The 26475-nt window shown below is 56.6% G+C and overlaps 1 protein-coding gene across 4 annotated transcripts in view; it reads right to left on the reverse strand.

Annotated features, from left to right (window-relative positions):
- Positions 1–717: 717 nt before the first annotated feature.
- The window catches only part of FBXO31 (F-box protein 31), a 45728-nt gene continuing 19970 nt past the window's right edge, over positions 718–26475 (reverse strand). For 3 of the 4 annotated variants that reach the window (XM_045439918.1, XM_045439920.1, XM_045439919.1), the window contains 7 exons: positions 23226–23302; positions 17956–18123; positions 17221–17295; positions 10634–10743; positions 9474–9627; positions 7785–8185; positions 718–5115 (listed from right to left, as the gene is read on the reverse strand). In XM_045439918.1, coding sequence (XP_045295874.1) covers positions 4893–5115; positions 7785–8185; positions 9474–9627; positions 10634–10743; positions 17221–17295; positions 17956–18123; positions 23226–23302 — 1208 coding nt within the window. In that variant the 3' untranslated portion in view covers positions 718–4892. Of the gene's footprint in view, positions 5116–7784; positions 8186–9473; positions 9628–10633; positions 10744–17220; positions 17296–17955; positions 18124–18303; positions 18482–23225; positions 23303–26475 lie in introns of those variants that run through there. The other variant, XM_045439921.1, reaches the window with a different exon arrangement.

Here is a 26475-nt window from a genome sequence, read left to right on the forward strand (position 1 = left end):
TGGCTGGTGTCACACATGCATGCAGCCACCCTAAATCCCCCAGCAGAGGCCAGGCTACAGAGGGCCCCAGGAGGGAGCACAGGGAGATACATGACACACACACGGTGCTTGGCCAGGGCCCTGCCAGCCACAGCCTCCTGCGGGGGAAGGACCAGCCAGCCCTCCTCCAGGGGACCAGTGGGCCTAAGCCAGTGCCCAGATAGAGGAGGGGAGTGCTCCTGCCCGAGTGGGAACAGAAGGTTCTTCTGTATTAAATTCTTGCACTGTTCACAAGATAACTTTCACAAACAGAAAAAAACAAACCCGAAAATGAGATCCTCAGCTGTGCGCCCACCACAGAGCACAGCCCCAGCCCTCTTCTAGTCAGCCAATCTTATCCTGTTCTCAGAAAAACCAAACGCTTTTTGAATTTAGTCTAAGAAAATCCCACAGTGGCCCCCACTCCTTCTGGGCCACCGCTCGGGGATGGGGCCGTATATCAAGCCAAGGTCAGGAGGGATCCAGAGACCTACCGTGGTCTGGGTTCCAAGGGATTACTTACCGCTTCATTCCACGACAGAGAAACCAAAACTCAGTTAAGTCCTGATGTGAGAGGCTCCCAGAGGGCCCCCCAACCCCACCAGGATCCAGCCCCCTCCTTTGGCTGTCAGCCCCCCACCTCATATTGTTTATGGCTCTGGATCACATCCCAAAAGAAACAATTACAAAGCACACAACAAGGTTTCAAAAACTGGTTTATGGAGAAACAGCCCCACAAGGTCCCATCCGGTGACAACGCTGGGCGCAGGCTCACAGCAGTGGCTCCTCGGGGCATGGCCCTGCATGGCCCCTGCTCCAGCCCACCCTACACCAGAGCAGATGCCTGGGGGGGACAGCGACTCCCCACACCTCACCGGTGGCTGTCAGGGCGTGGGACTTCAAGATCAAGCAGCATAAATGTGCTTCTTCTCCAAGTAGGCTATGTGATCTCAAATAACAACCAAAAGTAAAATCAGACTAAAAAAGCACGGGCTCGGAGCCCTTCCTAGGTTTGGTTGGTCTCCCTGTGAGCACACAAAGGACCAAGCCTCGGTGCTGCCGCTGGTCGCCCACGCCCCCGAGCACTCGGTACTTTGGCACCGTCTCGTCCCTGTGCACAGCTTCGGGCAAACCAACAGCGTCATGGCTTTCTCTACTCACTCAACGCTTCTGAGAACGTGTAGCCAGGTGACATTCCAGATCTCCCAAACATAAAGACAGGGACGTCAGCGTATGTTAGCACTGGGATTGGCCACGGACTGGGGCACGCTAGCCTCAAGCCAGGGAGGGCTGCACGAGAACATTCCCATAAGCATTCCTAGCACTTGGAGCACGAAGGCAGAAGACGGGGTGAAAGGTTCTCACACTGCAGGACAGCCTCCTCAAAGCACTGAGTCTACACGGGGCGCTCGTCCTCAACACAGCAGACACCGTGGGCACGAGGGGCTCAGAAATCCCAGGAATCCTGTGACTGAGTTGCCAAGTAAAGGGACTGGACAGGTTCTTCTGCATCACCGCTCACGAGCACTACAAGGTGACTACACCTCAGCAGGGCGAGACACCCGGACAGCCCACAGATAGAAATCCAGCCCCGAACATGGCAACCGTCGAGCACAGAGGATCAGCTGGCTGACGGAGGGGCCTTGCCCGACTGGGCCCCAGCAGTAAACCACGCCAGGTTCTCAGGGAAAGAGGAAGTCTGCCATGGCGGCTCCGGCTCGAAGTCTGTTCCATATGAAGTGGGAACGCAGGCCCGGCCTGCTCCTAACCGTAGGCCACCGTGGCAGCCCTCCCGCCCTCCGCCTTGGCCAGAAGGAACGCCGGGGGTACAGGCACCCACCCAAGCCGCCTGGATCAGGACAAGAGGGGAGGGAGGGAAGGAGGGAGCGGCGGGTGGCTGTGACCCTGAGCAACAGCCACAGGGAGCCAGCTGCCCAGACAGAGGGACTGAGGGGTGAGGCCAGGAAGCGAGGCCCCGTCTGGACCGTGGGAGGGAGGATTCTGGAACTCCCGCCTCACACACAAGGCCTCCAAACCTGCTCCCCAGCGGCAGACACTGCAAGTCTAAGCTGGGTGGGCCAGCGTAACCAGAGAGACCGCCAGGCCCGATTCGCACAGGGAAGAAATCAAGGCCATTTGCAGCAGCCTTATGCAGGGAACCTTCAGCCCCAACACAGAGGAACCCAAAGACTCACATCTGAAACCTCCAATCACGTGCTTCCGGGTCAAGTCCAGAACAGCACATGCCCAGGTGTGCACAGACACACCTGAGGCTCCTGCCACCATAAAGCACAACAGACGTCCCCGGTGTCACGGCAGCTCGGTGGTGAGTAAAGGTGACATCAACCGGCGGAAAACGTCCAAAGACCAACCCGGATCCACCTGCCACCTTCCCCCAGTCAAGCTCCACAAGGGCGTAGACAGCCCCTAAATTGGGCCATTCAGGTTCCTTTTTGGGACCTGCTTTATCAAAACCCCAGCTGCCTTTAGGCTTCCAACCACAACTTCAGCCTTGTTGAATCCTCACCTGCAACAAATTAACGGGCTGGAAGCCGCCCTGACAAGTGGGGTGCGCACTCTGCCGGAAGGGGCGCCTGCTGGGACTGGTTTGCACGGACCCTGCACACTCACCTACAAACTGGAAACCAGAACCAGCCACGGATACGCCAAGTGGGAAACAACACGTAGTCTGGGCCCCCGGCTGCGCAGGTGACACACTCTCACCATCCACCGCCACGGACCCCGCCTGGCATTACCCAGGCCGCTGCCCACCCTTCGGCCCCACAGGCCCCCGTCTGACACCAGAGACGGGACGGTGCGAATGCAGCCAACAGCCACTGCCAGTGGAAACCACGTCAAAAGGCCCACGCTCCAGAGGCAAGTCCCACAGTCTGGGTTTGAGACTGGTTTTTCAACAGAAAGGTTCATCTTCGATCCAAATAGGTTTCAAGGATGAGGGGAGGCCCAGGTGGAAAAGCCTCAGAATGAGCCTCCGAGCGAGCCCCAGGCTCGGGCAAAGTGGGACACACAGCGGCCACACACCCAGCGGGCCTTGCCTCGTCCTGCCCGAGGCTTCACGGACATGGTTACTGCCATGCGGGAGCAGCCACAAGGGGCAGGGATGGGAACGCTTGGAGGCTTGCTTGGTCCTGCGGAAAACACGAACACAGACCACGCCTCAGCCTGACTCCAGGTCCTACCAGAAGCATGTGAGGGGCGAGCTCGGCATCTCCGACAGACAGCCAGGAGGGACCACCACCCCCCCCCCGCCACCCCGCCTTCTCCACTTGCCTCCTTCCCGCATCAGAGTCTGGACAGAACCTCCTAGAAAGTCTGCCTTTTAGGGGCCGTGCCCCAGAGCTTATCAATTCTATGATTCTGGGAAGCAAAGGAAGTTCAAAGTTGCCAAATGTACTGAAGCTACAGCAATAGGGATTTTTATTTAAAAAAAAAAAAAACAAGGCCAGTCAGGGAGAAATTCGTCAGGAAAACAGGACATGTTTCATGGGACATCTCAGGTTGGTCTCTACATGAAGGCACCACAAAGCTGCCCCCTTCCCTGGGGTCCCTTGCCCCCAGCACAAGGGCTCAGCACAGTCCACCCAGCAGGGACGAGCCACAGACAGGGGGACGAAGTCTGCCCCCCGCCCTGGTGGAGCGCCTGCCATGGAAGGGGAGCATGGTGACAGCTCTCTGCAGGCTGGAAGCGGAGCAGGAGCTAATTCTTGGGGGTCTACGTGCATTCAGGGCTCTGTTCTTCAGGAGACACTAAGATCAGCAGAGACCTTACAACAGTGGGTCCCCAAACGCAGGTGTCCATGGGACACGGGCACACCACCGGCAGAAGCGTCCGTGCTCAGGGTCTCCACACTGGAGGAGCCCGAGATGCCCTGGTCTCCAAAGTGCATTCCACATGTATGGGGTGACTTTTCTAGAAAGCTGCCCTGTTACCCACAAAGGGGCTCCAAAGTCATCTTGTGCAACCACTCTGCTGCTTTAACACTTCCGAGAACAGCACCTGTGTATACTAAGCAAATGGGAAAAGGCAGGGCTGGTTCAGATGTGGCCCTGCAGAATTCTGAAGAAGGTTCTGGGACAAGTGGCTCAGCTCAGGGTTCTGACACCAGAGCATGTGCAGGAGGTGGATGGGGGGGTGTGCAAACAAATGCCCTGCCTCGAATTGGCTGCAGCAAAGGTCTTGATTCTAAAGCTGGAGAGAGGCCAGGGCCTCCAAGCTGCCCAAAGGCCCACCATGACGTTTCCTACTGACCCATATCACTAACCCCACTGCGCTGATTCACAAGCCCATCAGAGGTGAAATGCTTCTGTCCAAAATCCAAGCAGGTTAGTAAAGACACAGGAATTCAGTCCAGGGTCCTGGCCTGATACACCCGACCCCCTGGAGCTCCCTCACTGCACACACTGTGCCCCACCCAGGCTGTAGAACGCTCACCTCACAGAGGCCCTCGCCCCAGACCCTTGCCAGACCGCAGCCACGGTCACTCGCCTCACACATGATCCTGATCGTTAGCCCCCAGGGTCGCTTTGCCTGACCCAAAAAACGTTCAGCAGGCCAAGGACAAACCCAGTTTCTCCAGCTGAGTTGTTCACAAAACTGTGCAGCCAGCCCTCTCCATCAGTTCTGTCCTGGGTCATTCTTTCTGTGAGACAAGCTCAGTCAGCCTTCCCATGAGCTACTGATGAGGACACGGGCATACGTCGCACACTCTGTACAGAGTTTTGGGGTGGCTGGGCCGAGACTCCTACGAGGTGGGTGTTCTGGTCAGAAGGCCGAATCTCCAAAGTGCATGCTGCTTCCTGTCCCGGGCGGCAGGGTCCGGGGCCCCGGGAGCCGCCCCACACGAAGTGGCCCGTCAGGAGGTCAGGGACTGGATGTTCTTCAGCATCTCCTCGAAAGCCTGTGGGGACGGCGCCTCTGCGTTCCGGAAGGTGGCCCGCACCCTGCTGTACAGGCTGAAGGATTTCAGCTCCAGCCAGATGAACCCGAAGCGGTCCTCGTCGAACAGGATAAAGACTCCAGGAGTGCGCTCAGGGCTGGTGAAGCCGTGGCCGGCGATGAGGCCCGTGCCGTAAAAACTGAACAAAGACAAGAGGAAAAGTGCATGGGGAGGGAATGAGAGGGACCCAGAAGGAGTGCACCGGGCCCCAGTCCTGCCCTGTCCGCCTGGGCTGTTGCAACGCCCGCCCCCCGCGCCCCTGCCAGCCCCTCCTCCCGCCAGCAGGAAGCCGCAGGCCTCAAGGCCCACGAGAGCCCGTCTTGCCCGGACCACCTAGCAACCCTAACTGCCCAATGCACCAAACCACGGGCCGACGGTTGGGCTCACCCGGCTAAAGGAAGAGGGTCTCCAACCACGTACAGCTGTCCCAAAGGACACCTTCACAAAGCTGGCCCAGGTAACCAGCCTTAATTCCAGGGATGCTTATGTTAGCACGTCAACGATTCAAATACAATCAATAAAGACTTACTGTCACGAACCCAGCAGGCAGAACTTCCAGATTTCCATAAGGCCAAGTTTCAAGTTTCAAGACCGGGGTCAGACTAAGCTACGTTTACGTCTTTCTTGCCAAGAATTCGGGGCTCCTACAGATAGGTAATAGGGATGGGGGCTCGGCCCATCTCCTGGGACCCCCACCTCCACCCACCACACCAAGGCTCCCCTGGGCGGGAGTGGAGAGCAGGCCTGTGCCTGAGGGTGTGCACAGGAGGGTGTATGGGGAAAACCTCACGTGGAAAAGCAGCACCAGAGGCCACAGGGAGGCCAGGTCCTGAATTGGTGCGGCGACACAAGAACCGAACAGGAGGGACCGCAGCACGCCCCTCCCAGGTCACAGAGCCCAATATTCAGCAGGTCCTGCGTGTCCACCGCAGGGCTGGCCTCAGAGCGCCCTGGGGAGCCACGGCTGAGCCACAAAACACTACGAGTTTTCCATTTCCTAAGGACAGCAGAGCCCTATTTCATGACCTTTGATAAATTCACATCAGTCGAAATCCTACCGGAACGCGATTTGCATGCCTCCTCCAGGAAAACCCAAATTCAGCCACTTTGGTGACAACTGAGCAGCATGAAGAAATGGAATTGATTTTCCCAGTGGGAGACAACAGAACACACGCTGATCTCTGCTCAGGTTCCTGGCGCTGGGCTCCTGAAACCCACGTAAATTCCGAGGGGATAAGAACACTACGAGGTGACTGAGGTGGCTCCCGGATGGCAGGTGGATCAGAAGCCTGGAATCCCCGGCTGCTCCGCGATCCCCCAGAGAGGGGAGAGGGCTACAAACGGAGCTAATGACTGACCAGGCCTACGGGAGGAAACCTCCAGAACAACCCACAGTATGGGGTTCAGGGAGCTCCCAGGTGGGGGAACACGTCCACCCCAGTCCCAGGGCGGGTCAGGGTCCCACACATCTCGTCGTGTGGCTGTCCATCTATGTCCTTTGTCACCGCCTTCAGCAAGATGGTGAATGTAGTGTTTCCCTGACTTCCGTGAGCCGCCCCAGCACGTTCATTGAACATGAGGAGGGGGTCGCAGAATCCCCGACCTACAGCTGGCTGGTCGGAAGCATGGAGACAAACTGGACTGGTAACAGGTGGCTGAGGGGGCGGGGCAGTCTTGCAGGGTCTGACATCATCCTGGGTGCACAGTGTCAGGACCCAGTCGAGTGGCAGACACCGGCTGGCACCATGGAGAATTGCTTGCAGGTGTGGGGCACTGGGCGCTCAGCCCATGCAGACACCTCAGTCCTCCTCGGGGAGCTCAGTGCCCTGTCCACACTCTAGTGGGCATGTGAAGGGCCAGTCATAGGGCCCAGGGGTCAAGGCAACAGACCTCTGCACATAACTGGACACACGTGGAAGCCAAGCGGCTATGATGCCACGAGACGGGTCATTCCCTCAACACGTCCCCTAGGGCGACGGTCCAGGAGAACTTCCTGCAATGATGGAACATTCTAGACCTGCAGAGCCCAACACACCCGTGGCTGCCGGCTGGGGATGCGGCCAATGTGACTGAGGACCCAAGTCTGTCCTTTTAGGTCACCTCAGCTCCAAAAGCCCTGGAGGTTAGGGCTGGGGCGAGGGTCTCCTCACGCGTCCTCCAGGGCTGGGCCCGGGGCGGATGAAGGGAGAGGCCTGAGACAAAACCCTAAGAACATGAGTCAAGAAGCAGGAAGCCAGCCCTGCATCAGGGACCTCCCAGCCTCTGTGGGGAGGACAGCGCACCACCAGCCCTTTACACGTGCTTTCTGAGTTGGGAGGGAATCCACAGGAAGAAATGAAGGACTGACGCTGGAGTATGTCCAGCAGGAGACGGAGGGAGACCCCCAACAGGCCTCACCGGCAAGGATACCAGGTGAACTCAAGCCGGCTTCTAGAGACACAGGTTGGGGAGGGCCCCCTCCTCACCGGCTACCTTCGCCACCGCCGGTAGACTCAGCTGTCTACCCTTCCCCTGACTGACTGTGCAATGGCAGGCATCTGAGAGGAGGCCTCACGCCCGGCGGTTCTAATAAGCCCCCTTTGAGGCTCCCCAGGGGTGAGAGGTCAGGAGCCCCCGAAGTCTGAGATGTGGCCGTGCAGCCCAGGGAAGGACGCTGCCCACTCGGGCCCGAGCTGGAACCCAGAGAGAGTTGTCGGAGGTTCCCCGCCCAATGCAGCGAGCCCTGCGCTGGCCCCACAGCCCGCGTCCACGCTGGCTGGGCAGGGGGGCTCTCCGGAAGGCCTGTCGCGGCCGCCCTGGCATCCTTACCACATCCTGCAGGTGCGGGGGTAGTCCTCGTTCCGCGAGCTCACGCCCACAGGCAACACGAACGGCTGCCCCTGCCCGGACTGGGCCGGCTGCTCGGGTGCAGGCGCCGCTGCGGCCGCGGCCTCTCCGTCCACGGGCCCCCCGCCCTTCTCGGCAGGCAGCTCCACGCTGGGCTGGGCAGGGCCCCGCTGGGGCTCGCGGGGGCTCTGCGGGGCGCGGCCCTCGCCGTCCTCGGCCCCGTCCTCCTGCTGCTGTTGCTCCTGGCGCACCTGCTCCCGAACCTCCAGGACGATGCGGGACAGCTCGTTGAAGCTGCGGAGGCTCTCCACGTCGGGCAGCTGGATGCGGTGCATGAGGTCGATCTCCACCGTCTGCTGCCCAGCAGGGATGTTGGGGTCACCCTGAGGAGCGAGCGGGCGGCCGTCAGCGGGGCTCAGAGACCGGCACAGACACGCTGCACGGTTTCCAGCTCAGAGCACAGCCCGCCTCTGGCCAAAGGAGCTCACTCCAGCATTCCCACTGACTTAGCAGCAACTCCTTACGAAGTAAGAACGTCTTAGATGCCCGTAAAAACTAAGTGCCTACGGCAGGCAACCCATCTGTGAAGGGGTCTTTGAAAACACGGACCTGACAGCATCCGAGTGACCTTGTGAGGTGCACAGGCCCCTGGCACAGTGGCTCATGTGTGCTTGAGACCTCCAGGTGTAAAAACCTTCCCAGTCTGGAGGGGCTAAGACTGGGGCTTAGATGGGGCACCTGGGTGGCTCAGTTGGTTAAGCGTCTCTTGATTTCTGCTCGAGTCACAATCTCACGGTCGTGAGATCAAGCCCCACATTGGGCACCATGCTCAGAGTGGAGCCTGCTTAAGAGTCTCCTTTCTCTGCCTCTGACCATCTCCCTCTCTAAATAGAAGAAAATAAAATAAGATAAAAAAAAACTGGGGTTTAGAGAAGTGCACAGACCCTCCTGGCCTGAGCGCCAGCCCAGATCTGTCTGCCCGGGACGCAAACGCTCCTGAGCCTGAACCCAGGAGCTCCTCCAGGCCCTGCAGCTCCGCACGGGACCCCAGGGCTGCGCTCTGCTCACAAGGAGCCTTCCCAGAGCACAGGGGCCCTGGCCGACCAGGATTCAAGAAGAAGGCTTTGTGAGAACTAGGAAGAGGCATTCCTCCCCGGGACGCTTCGGTGCACCTGCCAGAAAGGCGCCCTGGCTATGCAAATGACAGGTGAGCACGGTGTGACCGGTGTCGATGAGGCAGGGACAGAGGGCTGATTTGTTTAAGACCCGCCCCCCGCCACCTTCAGCTCAACAATCCTCCGACTGTGTGCACCAGCTGCTGAGGTCAGGACGGGCGGTGGGAGCCCGTGTAATAACGCAGGGGGCTCCGATGTGGCAGCACCCTACCGTCACCTGGGAACTCCTGGAGCCACGCACCCAGGTCGCCCTCCATGGATCAGAATCTCTAGGGCCCGACATCAGTGTTTTCTCAACATCTCCAGGGACTCTGGCGTGTGGCCAGGACCGGGTGCCATGGGGTAAGGCCACCTGAGAAACGCTCCCAATCCCCTAGAGGTCTTGTGAAATGCAAATCCTGCTTCAGTGGGTCTGGCTAGGCCTGACAATCTGCATCCCCGGCAAAGCCACGGCTCCAGGGCCCACGGTGAGTAGCCAGGGTGGCGCCAGACTCACCGTGATCTTCGTGCCCCTGGCCCGCTTCCCGTGGAAGCTGAGCATGACGATCTCTAGGCCGTGGCTGCCATAGGTGCCTTTGAAGAGGCCGGGTCTGATGAGGTCGTCCGGGTGGCTGGGCGGGAGGTAGATGCGGCGGTACGTCAGGCAGTTGCTGTGGGGGGAACAGGTGGCTTGAGAGCAGCTCGGGTGGGGGGACGGGGAGGCAGAGTACAGAGCTCACACACCTCCCTGCCTGGTGACGGAGGGCTGGCAGGGCAGGGCGGCCCGGTACAGCCCGGTTAGGGTCCTCCCAGGCCAGTGGGGGGCAGGAGGCACGCCGCGTTACTCAGCCACAGTCGTCGCCCCCTCAAAACACAAGCAGGGCACACGTCACACCGCATCGGATTCTACCAGGGCTTACGCTCTACCGGGCACCGTAGGGCAGCTGTGGCGGGTAGAGCTCTCTGCAGAGGGGGAGGGGATGCCACTCCTGCTCTGTCATCCCGGCACAGGGACCCGAGACTGCGGAGGGGGCGTTCGCTGCACCAGGGGTTGTTTACGTGGGACCCGGGGACAGGGCCCAGGGGCAGAGGCGAAGGCAGGGAGAGCAGCTAAGAGAGGCGGAGGCCTCCCCCAGCAGACGTGGGGAAACGCCCTGAGGCTTTGGCACACGGGCCAGGCTTGTCAGAGCACGCCGCTGCTGGATGCTGGCGACAAAGCAGACAGAAAACAGACACCAACGTAAGGCACGGTGGGGAGGATAGAAACTGTACTCACAGTACTCCGGGAGAGACTATGCTCACAGTACCTACCAAGAGAGGGTCTGTATGCACACCACCCACAGAGGGAGCTGCACTCAGTAACCATGAAGGGGGACTAGGCTCACAGTACCCACAAAGGGAGCTGCACTCAGTGTGCACAGGGACAGAGTGTGCTCAGTACCCACACAGCAGGGCTGCACTCACAGTACCCACAGAGAGGGATTGAGCTCCGTACCCACAGAGAGGGACCGCGCCCAGTACCCACAGAGAGGGACTGTGCCCAGTACCCACAAAGCAAGGCTGCGCTCACAGTGCCCACGGAGAGGGACCGCGCCCAGTACCCACAGAGAGGGACCGCGCCCAGTACCCACACGGCAGGGCGGCGCTCACAGTGCCCACGGAGGAGGATGCACTTACTCGTACTGACTAGTGTAGATAAACTTCATCAGGATGAGCTCCTGCATGTGCTCGTGGAAAATGTCCTCCAGTGTCCGCCCCCATTCTTCCCTCAGCCACGTGCGGAATTCCTTCCAAGAGAACACGGTCATGAAAACCACCATGACTCACACGTAAGGCCATTCCCTGTGGCACTGAGCGGATGCATGCAGCACCTTACAGCTGGGGCACGCCTGCACCACAGTCCCACTGGGGTGGACGGGATGGAGATTCGGCTGGCCAGAGACAGGGGCTGCCATACTGTGGTCTCCCGGGACCCGGCCTCCCTCCTGGGGGGTGAGTCACCAATGAAAAGTAAGAGGCTCTGGCCCCCACTTTCCCAAACTTCAGGAAACAAGAGGGACCGTGGGGTCTCCCTTCAGGCAAGGCTGGGGCCACAGCCCACGTCCGGAGCTCCCAGGCAGCAGCCACATAAGCCTCGCTTCCGTGGCCGCCATGGGATATGGTGTCTAATCCAAGCCTAGTCCTCAGGCTTCTGGGCTGCAGGACTCTTGTCGCTAAACCCCGTGCTGGTCACACTGGCTCGAGCTGCTTTCACCAGCTGCCGATGAAGAACGAGATAGGTGTGGCCGGAGGAGAATGGAGGTGCCTTCATAGCTACGTTATACGTTCCAAAAGTTTATTTGCAAGAAGGGAGGTTCTATAAACATGTGTCCTCAAAACTCAGTAATTCATTGTGGAATCAAACCATGTGAAGGATATTTAGTGCTTAATAACTTCGTGGTGTGTATTTAACCTAATCCCCAGCTCTGAGTTCTGAATTCAATGTAGCATTTTTAATGACCGTCTAAAATTAGCTTTACAAACAGAAGCAAGAGAGATTTAACAACAACAACAAAAAAATGCAGAAGAGCTATAATCCGTCAGTTGCTTTAACACATCACTGCCTAACCTCGAGCCACAGTGACTGAAGCACCCACCACAAGCTCAGTATGTACAAATCAACTGGAAGTGTCTATATCAGGAGCACAAAACTGGAAAACGAACTTTTACATCCTATTTGCAGCAGCCTCAAACAACAAAGACCCGGGATCACACGTTAGGAAACACGTGTGTGGCCCCTGCTCCGACAACCACAGCACCGAGAGGGTGCGAATGAGCCTCCGTGACAGGGGTGCCTGCAGCCGGGAGGACGCAGACCAAGCCAGCAATTCTCTCCGAATCCATCTATAGACTCAGCGCCATGACAGTCACAGTCCCACCAAGATTTCTGTAGAAAATGACAAGCCGATTCTGAAATTCATACGGAAATGAAAAGAACCTACAACATCCAAAGCCATCTTTCAAAACAACAAAGTTGGAGGACCTCCACCAGCTCACATTATGACTTAAAGAGAAAACCAAAGTGATCAAGATGGTGGTAGGAGCATCGGGACTGACAAAAACATCGATGAAATGAAACGGAGAGCCCAGAAACAGACCCATTTAGCTGGTCGGCTGATTTTTGACATATATGTCCAAGCCACACAATAGGAAAAAAAAAAAAAGTCTCTTTCACAAATGATGCTCAAGCAACTGGACAGCCATGTGGAGAAAAGGAACCACGATCCCGGCCTCACACCACACACAAGAAATAATTCTGGATGGGCCACAGACCCAAACATAGCATGAAGCTACCATGCTTCTGAAAAGAGCCAGAATCTTTGTAACTTAGGGATAGGCAATGTTTTTTGTTTTTTTAAGTTTGTTTTTGAGTGAAAGAGAGCACGCGCACACGTGCACACAAGTGGGGGAGGGGCAGAGAGAGAGAGAAGGAGATACAGAAACCGAAGCAGGCTCCAGACTCTGAGCCTTCAATGCAGAGTCCGAAGCAGGGCTTGAACACACGAACCTCCAGATCATGACCTGAGCCGAAGTTGGACACGTAACCGGCTGAGCCACCCAGGTGCCCCTAATTTGTGAAGGTTTTTCTTTTACGGTTATTTTTCTGTATCTTAATAAACACTGCCTGTCCCAGGGCGCCCGGTTGGCTCAGTCACTTAAGAGTCCAACTCCGGCTCATGATCTCACAGTTTGTGAGTTCAAGCCCCACACCAGGATCACTGCTGTCAGTGCTGAGACTGCTTCGAACCCTCTGTCCCCCTCTCTTTCTGCCCCTCCCCCACTCATTTTCTCTTCTCCCAAAATAAATAAACATTAAAAAAAAAAGAAAACTGGGGCACCTGGGTGGCTCAGTTGGTTGGGCATCCAACTTTGGCTCAGGTCAAGATCTCACAGCTTGTGGGTTTGAGCCCCACATCGGGCTCTGTGCTGACAGTTCAGAGTCTTGAGTCTGCTTGGGAGTCTGTGTCCCCCTCTTTCTGCCCCTCCCCCCACTCACACACTGTCTCGCTCTCTCTCTTACTCTCAAATATAAATAAATATGGGAGGAAAAAAAAAAACACTTGACAAATTATACTTTACCAAAGTCAAAAGCTTCCACTCAAATTGCTGAACTCATGGAGGAAAGGCCCTCAAAAACTCAAACCGATAAGCAACAGATAAAAATGGAATTGAAGTATAAATGAGCAAGGACTTGAATGTTACCATGGTGAATAATCAGACTTGAACTAAATACCACGGAAGATGGCTTGTGAGGAGTCGTAATCTTATTTACTTTGCATGAAAAGGTCAGAGTCATTAGAAATAGCAACCGGGCCCAATTACTCAGAACAAAGGCCTTTGAAATATGTTTATTATGCAATTATCTCATGAGAGGTGCATGCACAAGGAAAACACAGGAGCCCGGAACACAGAAGACAAGAACAATATTTCCCAGAGCTTGCTCACCACGTGCTGGCGCCATATAACCATCGTGTTCATCTTCGCAGCAGCCCAGGAGACAGGTGCTAGCATCTTCCCCATCCTACAGAGGTGTGGGCCTTTGGAAACCTTTCCTATGACACCAGGAGTAGGTGGCAGAATCAGACCTCATCCAAAGTCCACGTGCTCCCTGGCCTTGCTTCCACCAGGGCCACCGTCAAGGCCGGGAGGAGCACAGGAAGCAGGGGGCTTACCCGCCCTGGTGGGTTGTGAACATGAACCAGCAAACTGACGACACGTAACAAGAATCTGGAACATCTTCAGGGCCTTTTACCTGGCAATCCCACAACTGTATGGTCCAAAAACCAGGTAAGGTTTTTGCACAGAGTTCAGGCAGTTCAGTTCCAGGAAGAAGCCTGGCGTCTCTCCCAGGCGGCCGTGGCCAGGCCTGGTGCTAAGACTTTCACATGCTGTGCCCTACTCAGCCCTCCAACTCATGTGGGTTCTGCGGGTAACTGCATGGCCCCATTTCACAGGTAAGGACTGAGGCTCTCAGAGAGCAAGTCAGTTGAGCACGTGGTCAGGAGGGCAGTGGGGAAACACAAACACCTGAGCACAGACCCCATGCCTGACTGCGAGAGAGAGGATCACTCTCATAGAGTCAATGACCTCAGGTGACAGATGGGATGTTGCGGTCAAACTGAAGTTTGTAAACAATTCTAATGAGACTGGGAAGTATTTCTGGAACAGCTAAATAGCTTTAAAAAAAAAAAAAATAAGACCCAAATTAGATAGAGTTAGATTGTAATTACATAAAAAAACAATTTGGAGAACATGAAGGGATAACACAGGACAAGCACAGGGGCTGAACCTGCGTGGGGCTCCAATGAATTCGTGTTTGATGATCAGAAGGTGACATTTCAATGCTCAGGTGAAAAAGTACAAAAGACAAAAAAAAAAAAAAAAAAAAAAAAAAGCAAAGCAAAAGCATCTTGCGTCCCTTTCAGAAATGTAGCACGAGAACCTCTCCACACGACAGAGCGCCAGGAGCGAGGCCTGGTCGGGAGGGATGACGGACACCCACAGCATCTCAGGGGTGGGGCCTGCCCATCCTGCCTCCCTCCTCTCTTCCCCATCTCTGCTCCTCCTCGCAGCCCCGATTTCCAGAAACCTCAGGCTGGGGGCTGGACAGGCAGAGGGTGGGCAGGGAAGACGGCAGCTGGGCCTGGCTGTCATCTAGTGACGGAGGCCAGAGGAGGCAAGTCTGCGTGGGCCCAGGAGCCTGCCCTGCTCACAGAACCCAGGAGAGGGGCTGCGGTTTGTGGAGCACGCACAGGTCCCCCGGGGCATGCCATGAGGAGCAGGCTGAGGGCATCGTGGCCTGACTCATGTCTGAACTTGGCATTCAGAGGTGCACACGGCGGACGGAAACCCCGGGCCTGGAGCTGGGTGGGAGAAGCGGAAGGGCTGGTGAGCAAGACTCGGTGTATGAGCCAGAGACCCACGGGGCACCTGCAGTGTATGAGCCAGAAACCCACGGGGCACCTGGGGGCAGCACTTCCCAGACAGCCCAGCCGCCCGGCACCCCTCACGGGCTCTTGTGGTGCCACAGAGAACGAAGGAGAGCAGGGTGCCAGGCTGGCCCCTGGGGGCGTGAGGACTCCCCCGTCCCCGGGGAAGACTGCATTTGCTGCCATGGTCCCCTGCTAGCCCTCTTGGCTGCCAGGAACTCTCAATCCCCTGGGAAGTACCCTCTGGGCCCAGAATTTTATTTTTCATATGTTTATTTAATATTTTTGAGAGAGAGAGAGAAAGAGACAACACAAGCAGGGGAGGGGCAGAGAGAGAGGGAGACACAGAATCCGAAGCAGGCTCCAGGCTCCCAGCCGTCAGCACAGAGCCCGATGCAGGGCTCGAACCCACGAACTGTGAGATGCTAACCTGAGCCGAAGCCGGACGCTCAACTGACGGAGCTACCGAAGCGCCCCAGGGCCCAGATTTTTAAATGACCATCAGCCATTAGAGCACAGGGTAGCCAGAGTCCGGGGCTCAGCCCTTCGCCTCAGTGCTCAGAGCTATCAGGACACATGGCGATGTCCCCCCGACGGCCTGTCCTCTCTCCCTGGAGCCTGGAGCCATCCTCTGGATCCAAAAGACTGAACGAGAAAGTGAAGACATCACCGGCTGACACACAAATCCACAGGAGAACCCCATCCCCACATAGCTGAGGGGAGACAGAGACAAGCGGCAGAGAGCAGAGCAGCTAAGATGGACAAAGTGACCACAGGGCCAGACGGCAAGCTCTCCCACCACAGCAACTCCAGGCTGGCTCACTGGGGACCTTGAGGTCCCGCCGCTCTGCCCAGGGACGGTCTGCCTGGGGACAGGGCGCGGCCCTCTGCTCTGCACGGGGGATGGTCTGCCCATCCTCTCGGATGGGCCGGGCAGGGGAAAGAGAGGTGCCTCTGACTACATAAAAGTTAAAAACACATAAACATTAAAAAAACTCCTGGAGAAAAAGACCCTATAAATCAAACCAAAAGACAAAATAATGAATAAGAAATGACTCGCAACTCACACCTTGAAGGATTCATTTCCCCAGACGATAAGCTGCTACGAGTCAATTAGAAACATCAAGCAGAAAAAGAAGCAAGGATGTTTCCTAACGTTCAGAGAAGGAGCCACGGGGAGCCCCTCACCTCAGCCTCAGCTGAGGTCACGCTAAGGGAAACGCAAAAGGACCCCAGGGCCAGGAGACCAGCAAGGCCGTGCTCCTGCCTCACACGCACTCGTTCCTAGTTTCCATGCACAAAGGACTGGTGTCACTGCTTTTACAATCGAAGTTATACATTCCACTTCCCAATCGGCGAGCCCACACACAGAAGGCGGCGACCAAGAACTTTTCCCGACCCCAGCATATGTCCTTCCAGAAACACACCGCACGGTCCCTTTACAGTCTCGACAACTGAGGAGTGTCTACTCTCGGGAAACATGTGGACGTCTTCTGCTGAAACGTGAACTACAGCAACACCTGCGTGTTGTGCGTGCGACGTACGTGCAATCGTCGGTGACACTGGTGTGAAAGAAGAGAGCGTTTCCATCACGTGCCACATATTTGAGGAAACAGGGACCTCCTCCGCCTTCAAGGGATTCCAGTGAGCATGTGCGTGCACTCTTTACACGAAGACGCGCATACGTGTGCGCTTAGGTTCAACCTCCCTGCACTTCTCGGGCTAACAGGGAAGCGACCGGACTCAGAACCTGACCGAGAAACGCAGGCCCAACCAATAACCATCAGTTCAGGGAGCATCCGACACTTTAAAAATTCAAGTTTTCCTTAGGATGTTTTGAAGTGGCAGTGTGACTTAGGTCCTCAGAACACAGAAACTCAAAGGCAATATGAAATTACTTGTGCAAATAAAAGGAAGTCCAAAGAAACTCACGAGTGAAGCTCGGAGACAGGCCTCCCCTCTGTGTGGCCATGACGTGGAAATGTCAGCCACGAGGCCCGTCTGCCGGGAGAACACAGAGGCTCCAGAAATGCCGTCTGGTCTCCCCACGCATGCACACGCGAGAAGAATCTCCAACACCACCTGGACTCTCTCGCCAAAGGGGCAAAGGGGAGCGGCTCAGAGAAAACTACTTCTCTTCGCTCCGCCTGTTCTCAGGGGTGGCGGGTAACGAAAGCCCGTGGCCGTGTACCCGCACACACGGTGCCCTTTCCGACGGACGGGGCAGGGGAGACGACCCTCTCACAGGGGGCACGCTGGCAACGTCAACCCACGAACGGAGGGGTTCAGGCTCACCTCCTGCCTCCCGCCAGACATCCTGTGGTGGTCCGTCTGGTTGCACTTGGTGGAGAACTCGTCCTTCTTCACAATCTTGAGGGTTCACGACAAAGGAGAGGGGAACGGGTCAGTCACGGCACGCCGGGCAGGCAGCCGGGGCAGCGCGATCAGCCTCTCCGGCACGGACACCCCGCACACGCGTACGGAAGCCCAAGAGCCGCCGAATCGTGGCCAGTCCCAAGAAGGGAGCTCAGGGCTGCCTGGACGCGCACCTCCTCCTCAGAGGACAGTGCATCTGGGAGGCTTTTCCAAGGCGACACGTCACAGCACAGCTAAGGGGCTGCTGTTTCACACGGGCTCACTGGGGTGGCGGTTCGCCAAACCATTATCAGAGAGCAGAGTGTTTTATTCCAAGTTGATACTCTTTCAAAGAGGAAACCTGGGAGCGGTGAGGAACCATGGCAAAAAGGACGGTTCTGACCGAACACAGAATCCCTGGCAGGTCCCAGCGAGTGAGTCTCTGAGGGGCTACATCACAGCACCATCACGTCGGGAACACACCCCAGGGGCGGGGCTGAGCCCCCCGCTTCCTCCCCTGTCTGCTGCTCTGTGCACACGGGCCTACAGCTGGGAACCCCACGGCCAGCTCAGCCAACACCGCACCCCCGCTGCCACTGGGACCAGGGGCGACAGAGGAGCCCAGCCCCTCGCCTGCACTCGGCTACCGTATGTAAGGGAGCCCCGGGCGCTCACCTGGATGTGGCCATTGTGGGGCCCTCTGTGGCCATACATGCACTCCACCGTGGCAGACTTTCTCTCCATCAGGTGGACCCTGAACAAGGGCTTGAATCGCATGGGGTCGTCCACATGAGGGTCGTGGGGAGGCAGGTACATCCAGCCAATGATGAACAAGCCGTCCACCTGTGGTGAGGAGGAAGGGCACAAGTCCACGTGAGATTTAGGCTGAGGGGCTGAGGCAGAAGGTCTCCACCCCACACTGCCCTCGAGGACCACCCTCGTCCCCACACCGCAGCCCCGCCCAGAATCTTGGGGCCCGGGAACATACAGTCTAGGGCATCAGGATGAGCATGGCCCACCTACCAAGTGCTTGTTGTTTAAAAAGTAGTTACTTTTCATAAACATGGTGACTGAATCTTCTAAAAGAGTAGACCTTAAGTGTTCTCACTCAGAAAAGAACGGATAGAAATGGGAAGCGGAGGACGTACTCGTCACTAGATGGCAGGAATCCTTGCACAAAGAACACAAATATCACCAAGATGTATTCCTCACGTAGCCCACAACTTTGTCAATTACACCTCAACGAGGCTGAAAATAAACACATACCTGCACCATTATCTACAGTAGCCAAGATATGGAAACAGCCTAACTGTCCGTCAACAGATGAATGGATAAAGACGTAGTGGGTACACAGTGGAATACTACTCAGCCGTAAAAAAAAGAATGAAATCTTGGGGTGCCCAGGTGGCTCAGTCGGTTAAGCGTCCGACTCTTGGTTTCGGCTCAGGTCACGATCTCACGGTTCATGGGTTCGAGCTCCCCATCAGGCTCTGCACTGACAGCACAGAACCTGCTTGGAATTCTCTCTCTCCCTCTCCCTGCCCCTCCCCCGTTCACGCACACGCACTCTTTTTCAAAATAAACTTTAAAAAGCTAAACATAAAAAAATAAAATGCCTGAAAATCAGAAACTGAGAAGACAGATGCTGTGGCTGTGCAACATGCATGATAACCGTGGGTGTGCACGCTGCCGTGGCTCTTTGGTGCATGCAAAGTGGTGGCAGACAGACAGGGACTGGACTGGGGGTGGGGGAGGGGTGTCCCGGGCAAGGAGCTTAGGTGCGCTCCCATCATTCCTGTGGCAAACCGGTCTGACAAGGGCAAGCCAACACTGTTTTGTCATGGCTCCATTCTCCCCTCATTACCCCCTCCTTTCAGAAGCTGCAATTTCTTTTTTACTCTATTACTCACTGCCAGGAAGAAAAACAATTATCACCCTCCCCGCCTAAAGAAAGGAAACCAGTCTGCCCACGCTGGGGAGCAGACTGGCTTGTCCTGGAAGGAACGTTCTAAATGCAAGGCTTTCCCCAGTGATGTTGAACATAAATATAAAGCATGTTTCTTAATGGATGTTTCCACTGCATCGTAAAGAATATGAAGCAATATTTATCCCTGTCCAACCCCCACCTGGTGAGCAAACCACAGAGTGACAGAGCTCTTTGGGCCCCCAGGTGACTCAGCTGAGCCAGGCTCCGAAGAGCCCACGCCAAGGCTACACAGGGCCCCAATGTGCCGTCTGTTACTACCACGCACTTGTGGCCGGGCCCGTGGACTCACCAAGAGCGTGTGCAAGCAGAGGGGGAAGCAAGATCAGAACACGGGCGCTCCCCAAAGGGCACCAGACTCCATTCACACTGGAGCACCAGCGGCAGTGACACGGGGGTCAGGCACCTGCACACCCCCAGCCCTGGGGCTTCTGCTAAGAGCACATGGCGAGCCCGAGGAGGGAGGACAGCCACGCTGGAGACCCAGCAAAGCGCCGCATCCCACGATACAGATGCCTGTAAAGCACTAGAACTGAGCAGCTACTATTCAAACCAGGACAGGCAAGCGACGGAGCAGCACGTAAAAATGAAGCTACAAGACTTTCCTCCTGGGGCGCCTGGGTGGCTCAGTCGGCTGAGCGTCCAACTTCGGCTCACATCATGATCTCACAGTCTGTGAGTTCGAGCCCCGTGTCGGGCTCTGTGCTGACAGCTGGGAGCCTGGAGCCTGCTTCAGGTTCTGTGTCCCCCTCTCCCTCTGGCCTTTCCCCATTCATGTTCTGTCTCTCCTTCTCTCTCAAAAATAAATAAACATTTAGGGGCGCCTGGGTGGCCCTAGTTAAGTGTCTGACTTCAGCTCAGATCATGATTTCACGGTTCGCGAGTTCGAGCCCTGCATCGGACTGCGTGCGGACAGCTCAGAGCCTGGAGCCTGCTTCAGATTCTGTGTCTCCCTCTTACTCTGCCCCTCCCCCGCGCACACTCTGTCTGTCTGGCTTTCTCTCTCACAAATAAATAAACACTAAAAAAAATTTTTTTAATAAATAAGTAAATAAACATTTTTTTTAAAAAAATAAAGACTTTCCTCCTGCTTAGGACCAGGGTGCTTACGACAAACAGCCCCTCCTGCAGACACCAGCTGGGAAGTCTGCACACACAGCAGTTCGAATGCTGCCTGAAGACACCAGGGGCCCCAAGACAAGGACCAAGGTCCTGAAAAGAAGGGACAGGTGAGCCAAAGGGGGCAGGGCCTCCCACCCCTGGGTCCCAGGCCCCTGACTACTCCTGGCAGAGGGTGGTGGGGTGGTGGAGCCCCCAAGGCTGCCATGGAAGCCACGGCTCTAGGGCAGGATCCCAAAGTGTGCATAGCTCTGCCCTTGAGGACCTTCCGGATCCTAACCCGTGAGGCCGGGAGATGGAGAAGTCAAGCAGAAAGTGGCTGCTGAGAGGCCAACCAGCCAGGAGAGGCTTCAGCGGTATCTGTGCCCTGCTGGGAATACAGGCCCTGGAGAGGAGGTGCCTAGGCTCCCTCAGGTGACAACCTGGTCAGAGCCAAGTGCTCTGCTGGCTATGAACCCAGGCCAGAGGCCAGGGACCCTCCTGGGGAGAGCAGCAGCCACGGCCACGGGTGCGGGCAACGCCAGGCCATGCCTGAAAATCCAGAGGAAAAAGTCTGTAAAGTGAACTGGAGGTCACAGACTTTAAAGTAACTTTGCCTCCTCATGTATTCTACAAGACAAGGAAGAGGGAAAAACCTCACCAGAAGCACAAGAAACAAAGCCAGACTTGTATCCTGGCCACGGTGGAATAACGGGGGCTGCTGTGAACAGAAATGCGACCACGGCCAACACGCAGCGAGGGGCTGTAACCCCTGGCCACGCTCTGGATTCCTGCCAGAGGCACCTGCCAGACCCCAGAGCAGAGAGGGGCCCAGGCAAACAGAGAAAACAGAGACTGGTCTTCGAGGTGGCTGGCGTGCTGGAGCACGGGGGTCAGAGTCCCAGAAAGGAGGGAGCTGTGTGGAGAAAGACCCCCGGGATCTGCTGAGGGGCACGCGCTCCGGCTGAACACCGAGCCCGGGACAGGCTGGGCACACGCTGGACAACCCCCGGGTCGGACAGGTCTCGAGATGTCCCAGCTGCAAGCAGCAGAGATGGGGGCCTCCAGGAACCCCCGGGACACGGACAGGGGTGTCCCAGCACCAGGACTTAGACACAGAGCTAAGCACGCCTCTACGAGACCCCCCGACCGCCTGACCTGCCTGACCACGTCAGAGGGAAGAGAATCACCCAGCTCCTCAGTATTGAGCGACAGTGTCCGCCTCCACAGGGAAAAGAACCGGCATGCAGGAGACGGAAAAAGGGAGGACAGACAGAATCAGGAAGTCTAGGCGGCTGAAACAAGAAACACTATGGTCTGGCGGGGAGAAGCTGTCAGGAGACAGGATCAGGCTACTGGCACAACCAAGCACCTGCACGCACCCCCACTGGGCAAGCTGTCCCCTTTGGTCCTCTTCTGCCGGCTCTGGTCCCCTTTGTCCCCAGGAGCACAGGCCTCAGCTCATCATCCCTTCGTGCCTACGGTGAGCCGGGCACTCAGCAGGCAGAAGGCAGTTCTTCTGGGGCCTGGCCCCCAGGAGGGTCTGTGTGAAGGGGTGCCCATGATCACATTCAGGTTGTGTATTTTTGGCAAGGATCCACAGAAGGGAGGCTAAGTCCATCAAGTGAAACCAGGAGGGGCCTGAGGTCAGAGTCCCACTGCCAGTTAGCTAACGGGGATCACCGCGATGGGTGCTGTTGGCCACATCTCCCCCCCGTAAAGGCCTCTTCCTCCTTGTAATCATGACCGCTAAACAGTAGCCCCCAAAGAAGTCCCCGGAACCCATGAACGTCACCACCCTATATTGCAAAATGAGGATTTTACAAACGTGAAGTTGAAGATCTTAAGAAGAGATGGCTGGGGCTCACCCGGGCCCTCAATGCAATCACTGCATTCCCGAGAGAGGGAGGCAGACTAGGTCTGAGACACACAGAGGGAAGAGGCCGTGTGGGGTCGGGGGCAGAGGCTGCAGGGGTGCAGCCACAGTCAAGGGACACCTGGGCCTCGCAGCTGGGAAGAGGCAGGGAGGACCCTCCCCCAGAGCCTTCAGAGGGAGAGCGGCGACCCCACGACACCCTGGTCTCAGCCTGGTTAATACTGAGGACGTCAGGCTTCCAGATGAGTGACAGAATCCACTGGTGGTAGTTTGGTAATTTGGCCCCCGGAAGCTAAGACAGCGAGTAATACAGGATTTGTGGGGAGAGGCTCGCAGATTGTGGAAATACAGTTTCCCCCAAAGTGCCCACCGCTGGTTTTCCCATCCATCAAGGACCCTGGCCTGACCCCAGTGTTACTATGGTGGGTGAACCCCACTTCCCGACTCTGCTGAGGCTTCCAGTCGGCACCAGGCCCGCCTGGTCCCAGGGCCACCATGCTTCCCAGGTGACTCACCAGGACACTGCACCCCAGCCCGCCGTCCTGGCCACTGAACTGCGTCTTATTCATGGGACAGGCACCCGCGAGCGTTAGGGGAACGATAAAACGTCCGCATAACGAGTCACAGCTGGGGCGCGCCTCAGGGCACAAAGATGGGGCCGCCAGGGTCAGAGGGTGACTGTTTACGGCTCCAAGGGGCCCCTGATTTAGGACAAGAAGTGAGTGCACAACCCAAAACTAGCGTGTCCTGCTGGCATGAACACAATGGCCGAGATGTCCGCAGGCGGGGACCAGGATGAGGGAGGGAGGACACCCTGTGGCTCCTCACCACGAAGTCCAAGGTCGCAGTGAGAACCTTTGGTCATTTACAAAATCGCGAGTCACCTAAGGGGGCTCCCTGTGACCACCGGGCGGCGCCTCGGGGAGAAGACCACTAGGGCCTCAGTCCCACCCGCACCAGGGCCCAGCGCCGCGGGCTCGGACTCACCACCACGTTCAGCAGTCCTCCGTAGGGCCCGATGTCTGGCTGCCACAGCCCCAGGATGTGTCTGTAGCGGTGGAGCACTGCGGGAAGAGAGAGAGCTGTCACGCCGGAGCCGGCCAGGCTGTGCTTCACCGTCACCCGGGAGGAAGCGCCTGATGCTGGTAACTAACAGAGCCTCGTGCGCAAATGTGGACCCAAGCAGATCTTTGCAAAAGTTTCTAGAGAATTCTAAGAATGAAATGTCTTTCGAACCCTTAACAAAACAGACAACTGGACCATTCTGAAACCTAGCCTCTAAGTGATCAGTGCCGGTGACTGCTGCCTTGAAAGACACAGAGGGAGCACCCCTGTAAAGTGGGGAGCCTCCCATCAGCGGGGGAGTCAAAGACTGGGACACCTCCCTCCTGGGGACACGGCAGAGGGGACACTGGCATCTGTACGCGAGACGTGTCCATAAAGCAGCTAGGCTAAAATTCCCACCAGAGTCAACTGCACGCTGTCTTGTCTGGGCAACAGGTGCCCACGTGTGACCCACGACAACACATTTACAGCAGGTGCATCTGAGAGGGTGTTTCCAGACAAGGTTAGCATTTAAATCCGCACACTGAGTAAAACCAACCACCGACCCCAACTGGGTGGGCCTCATCCAATCAGTGGACAGCCTGGAAAGAAAGGCTTTTCCACAAGGAGGGGACACCTGCCTGACCCCGTGAACTGGGACATCAGTCTTTCTAACTTGGGACATGAAAGGAAACATGGGCTCCTCCAAGGTCTCAAGCCTGCCAGATTTCAGACTTCAACTACACCCTCAGCTCCTCTGGGAGCTGGTCCCAGGGCCACCATGCCTCCCAGGTGACTCACTGATGGCAGACCTTGGGACTTCTCAACCTACATTCACTGTGGGATCCAATTCCTTACAACAAATTTCTTCACATAAAGGAATGGCTCTGTTTGTCTGGAGAACCCAGGCTGATGCACAGCGGGAGGCAGGGATGGGCTGGACGGCACGATCACATCATTCTGCGGGAAGCAAGACCCAGCCAGCAGAGCCAGCGGGACCTGGAGACGGGCTGGCAGCTCTCAGGTCTCCACTGTGTCTGGAGTGCAGGGAGGAGGAAAGTGAGGCCAGAAGCAGCCCAGGCCTTTGAAGTATGCAGACAGCTGGCGGGCAGCTACCCGCTGTCACCCGAGGTTCCAGCCTGTTAACACAGGTTTCTAAATGAGCCTTTACTGTCTCCCAGACACCTGCCATTCATCCCGTGTGCTGTCTTCTGAGTCGGTTTACAAGACGCACAGTAAAGTCGGTCTGGCTAATTTATGGTCACACCCGGATAGGTTTTGTGTTTAACACACAAGCAGTAATCAGCAGGACCAGGAACCATAAACAAATGAGCTGCAGACTGACGTATATACTCAAGGGTTCAGGGGTGAAATATGACAGCATCTGCCACTTACTCTGAAATGCATCAATCGAGCAGGATGATGGAGAGATGGGTGGATGGAAAGCTGTGAGATAGTAAAGCACCACAGACGGTTGTAGAATCAGGTGATGGCAAGCGGGTGTTTGCTCTATGATCCTTTTTGTAGACTTTTTAATTTTCATGATAAAACACGGGAGAATAAAGTCAATGGGCCCATTCAGCATGACCCTCTCCTCTCGTATCCCCCTCCCCTGGTCCCCAACTTGACTGCAAGCAACAGTCTGTTCTTTCCAAATCAGTCTATGACCACACAGCTCCTGGACCACTCAAAGACCACACAAGACTCTTAGCAACTTTGAAAGGAGACCTCCCTCTTTTCCTTTAAAAGCCGCAGCTCTGGGGGCACCTGGGGGGCTCGGTCGGTTGAGTGTCGGATTCTTGTTTCGGCTCAGGTCATGATCAGGGTGGTGAGATCGAGCTCTACATCAGGCTCCACACTGAGCACGGGGCCTGTTTGAGGTTCTCTCTCTCCCTCCCTCTGCCCCTTCCACACACACACTCTCTCTCTAAAAAAAATAAATAATAAAAAATGACAGCTACAGCTCTCTGAAATTAAAACACTGCCTCCCAGCTGTCTGCCTGGAGTGGCAGAACCCTCTTATAATCTCTGCACGTGTGAGAAAAATCATTGTTCTCCTTGTGGCTTCTGCTGACACAACACTGGCTCACAGGCCTGGGATGGCCCCCAAGATGGTCCAAGAGAGAGACGAGACCAACACCCTCAGCCCAACTGCGAGCACGCTAACTTCTAAGCAGGCAAGCCATTTCACAACGTAAAGGTAAAGTCTGTGTTTTATGTTGTGTGTTTAAAAAAGTGGAGCCACCAGAACGGAGTCTAGCAGAGGTGACCTGAAAGCCTCAATGAGCCCAGGGTGCCCCCAGGAGGGGAGCCACGTTCGGAGTTAGCCTCCAACTAACGCCCAGGGCCGCCATACAAGGAGCGGGCACTGGCTCGCCCACTTCCCCGCACGTTCCCACGCGGCCCTCACCCTGACCCTGTGTGGACAGAAGGAGGGTCTGGGCCGAGATGTCCTGGCCCAGGGCACTGAGCAGACCTCGGGGCTTCTCACCCGGAAGACCCCCAGCTCACAGAGCCCTCCCCAGCGTTTCCAAACAGCCGGTGGCCACTGGTCAGGAGAGGTGGGCGGGATCAGGTTACAGAGACTGGTGTGGCCCCAGCAGCGGGCGTGAGACCCGAGAGTCCAGCGGACTGTTCTAGACGCTTCGGGTGCTTTCCTGTCACGAGCACCAGGCCACGGCCTCAGTTCGTGGGTAGAGAGCCTCGACATGAGATAACTGCACTATTCGGGATGACGGAGGAAACGCCGCTGCTCCAGCCCCACGAGGCAGGACTCAGGCCTGCCAGAACACTGGTATTCAGCCAAATGAGGCAGCTCAGAGGCTGTTCCAACCGCTGGTCCCCGAGGTCAGTGCGGCTGTGTTCAGAAAAACATTCCCGGCTCTGAGACACCCCACCCTCCGAAATGGAAATGAGTGAGATAATCTGAGGTGAAGGGACCTCTCGGCTAAGCACTAACGGGAAAATGCCCCGTGCTAGTCCGTGCCCGCTAACTCTCATCCGCCAACAGAAAGGCCACTTAACAGGCCCAGCGGGAAACTCTTGGCACACGAGGCCCAAAAGATCCGGCTCTCCTCGGCACAGCGTGAGCTGGGAGCTGGCTGTCCCGGGTGCAGCCGCGATGGCCCTCCACCAGCCAGGCCATAAAGCTGCTCTGGAACCATCACGTCTGCTGCTGCAGAACAGGGGTTTC

This window comes from Leopardus geoffroyi, chromosome E2, assembly GCF_018350155.1.
Source record: "Leopardus geoffroyi isolate Oge1 chromosome E2, O.geoffroyi_Oge1_pat1.0, whole genome shotgun sequence".
Classification (NCBI taxonomy): domain Eukaryota; kingdom Metazoa; phylum Chordata; class Mammalia; order Carnivora; family Felidae; genus Leopardus; species Leopardus geoffroyi.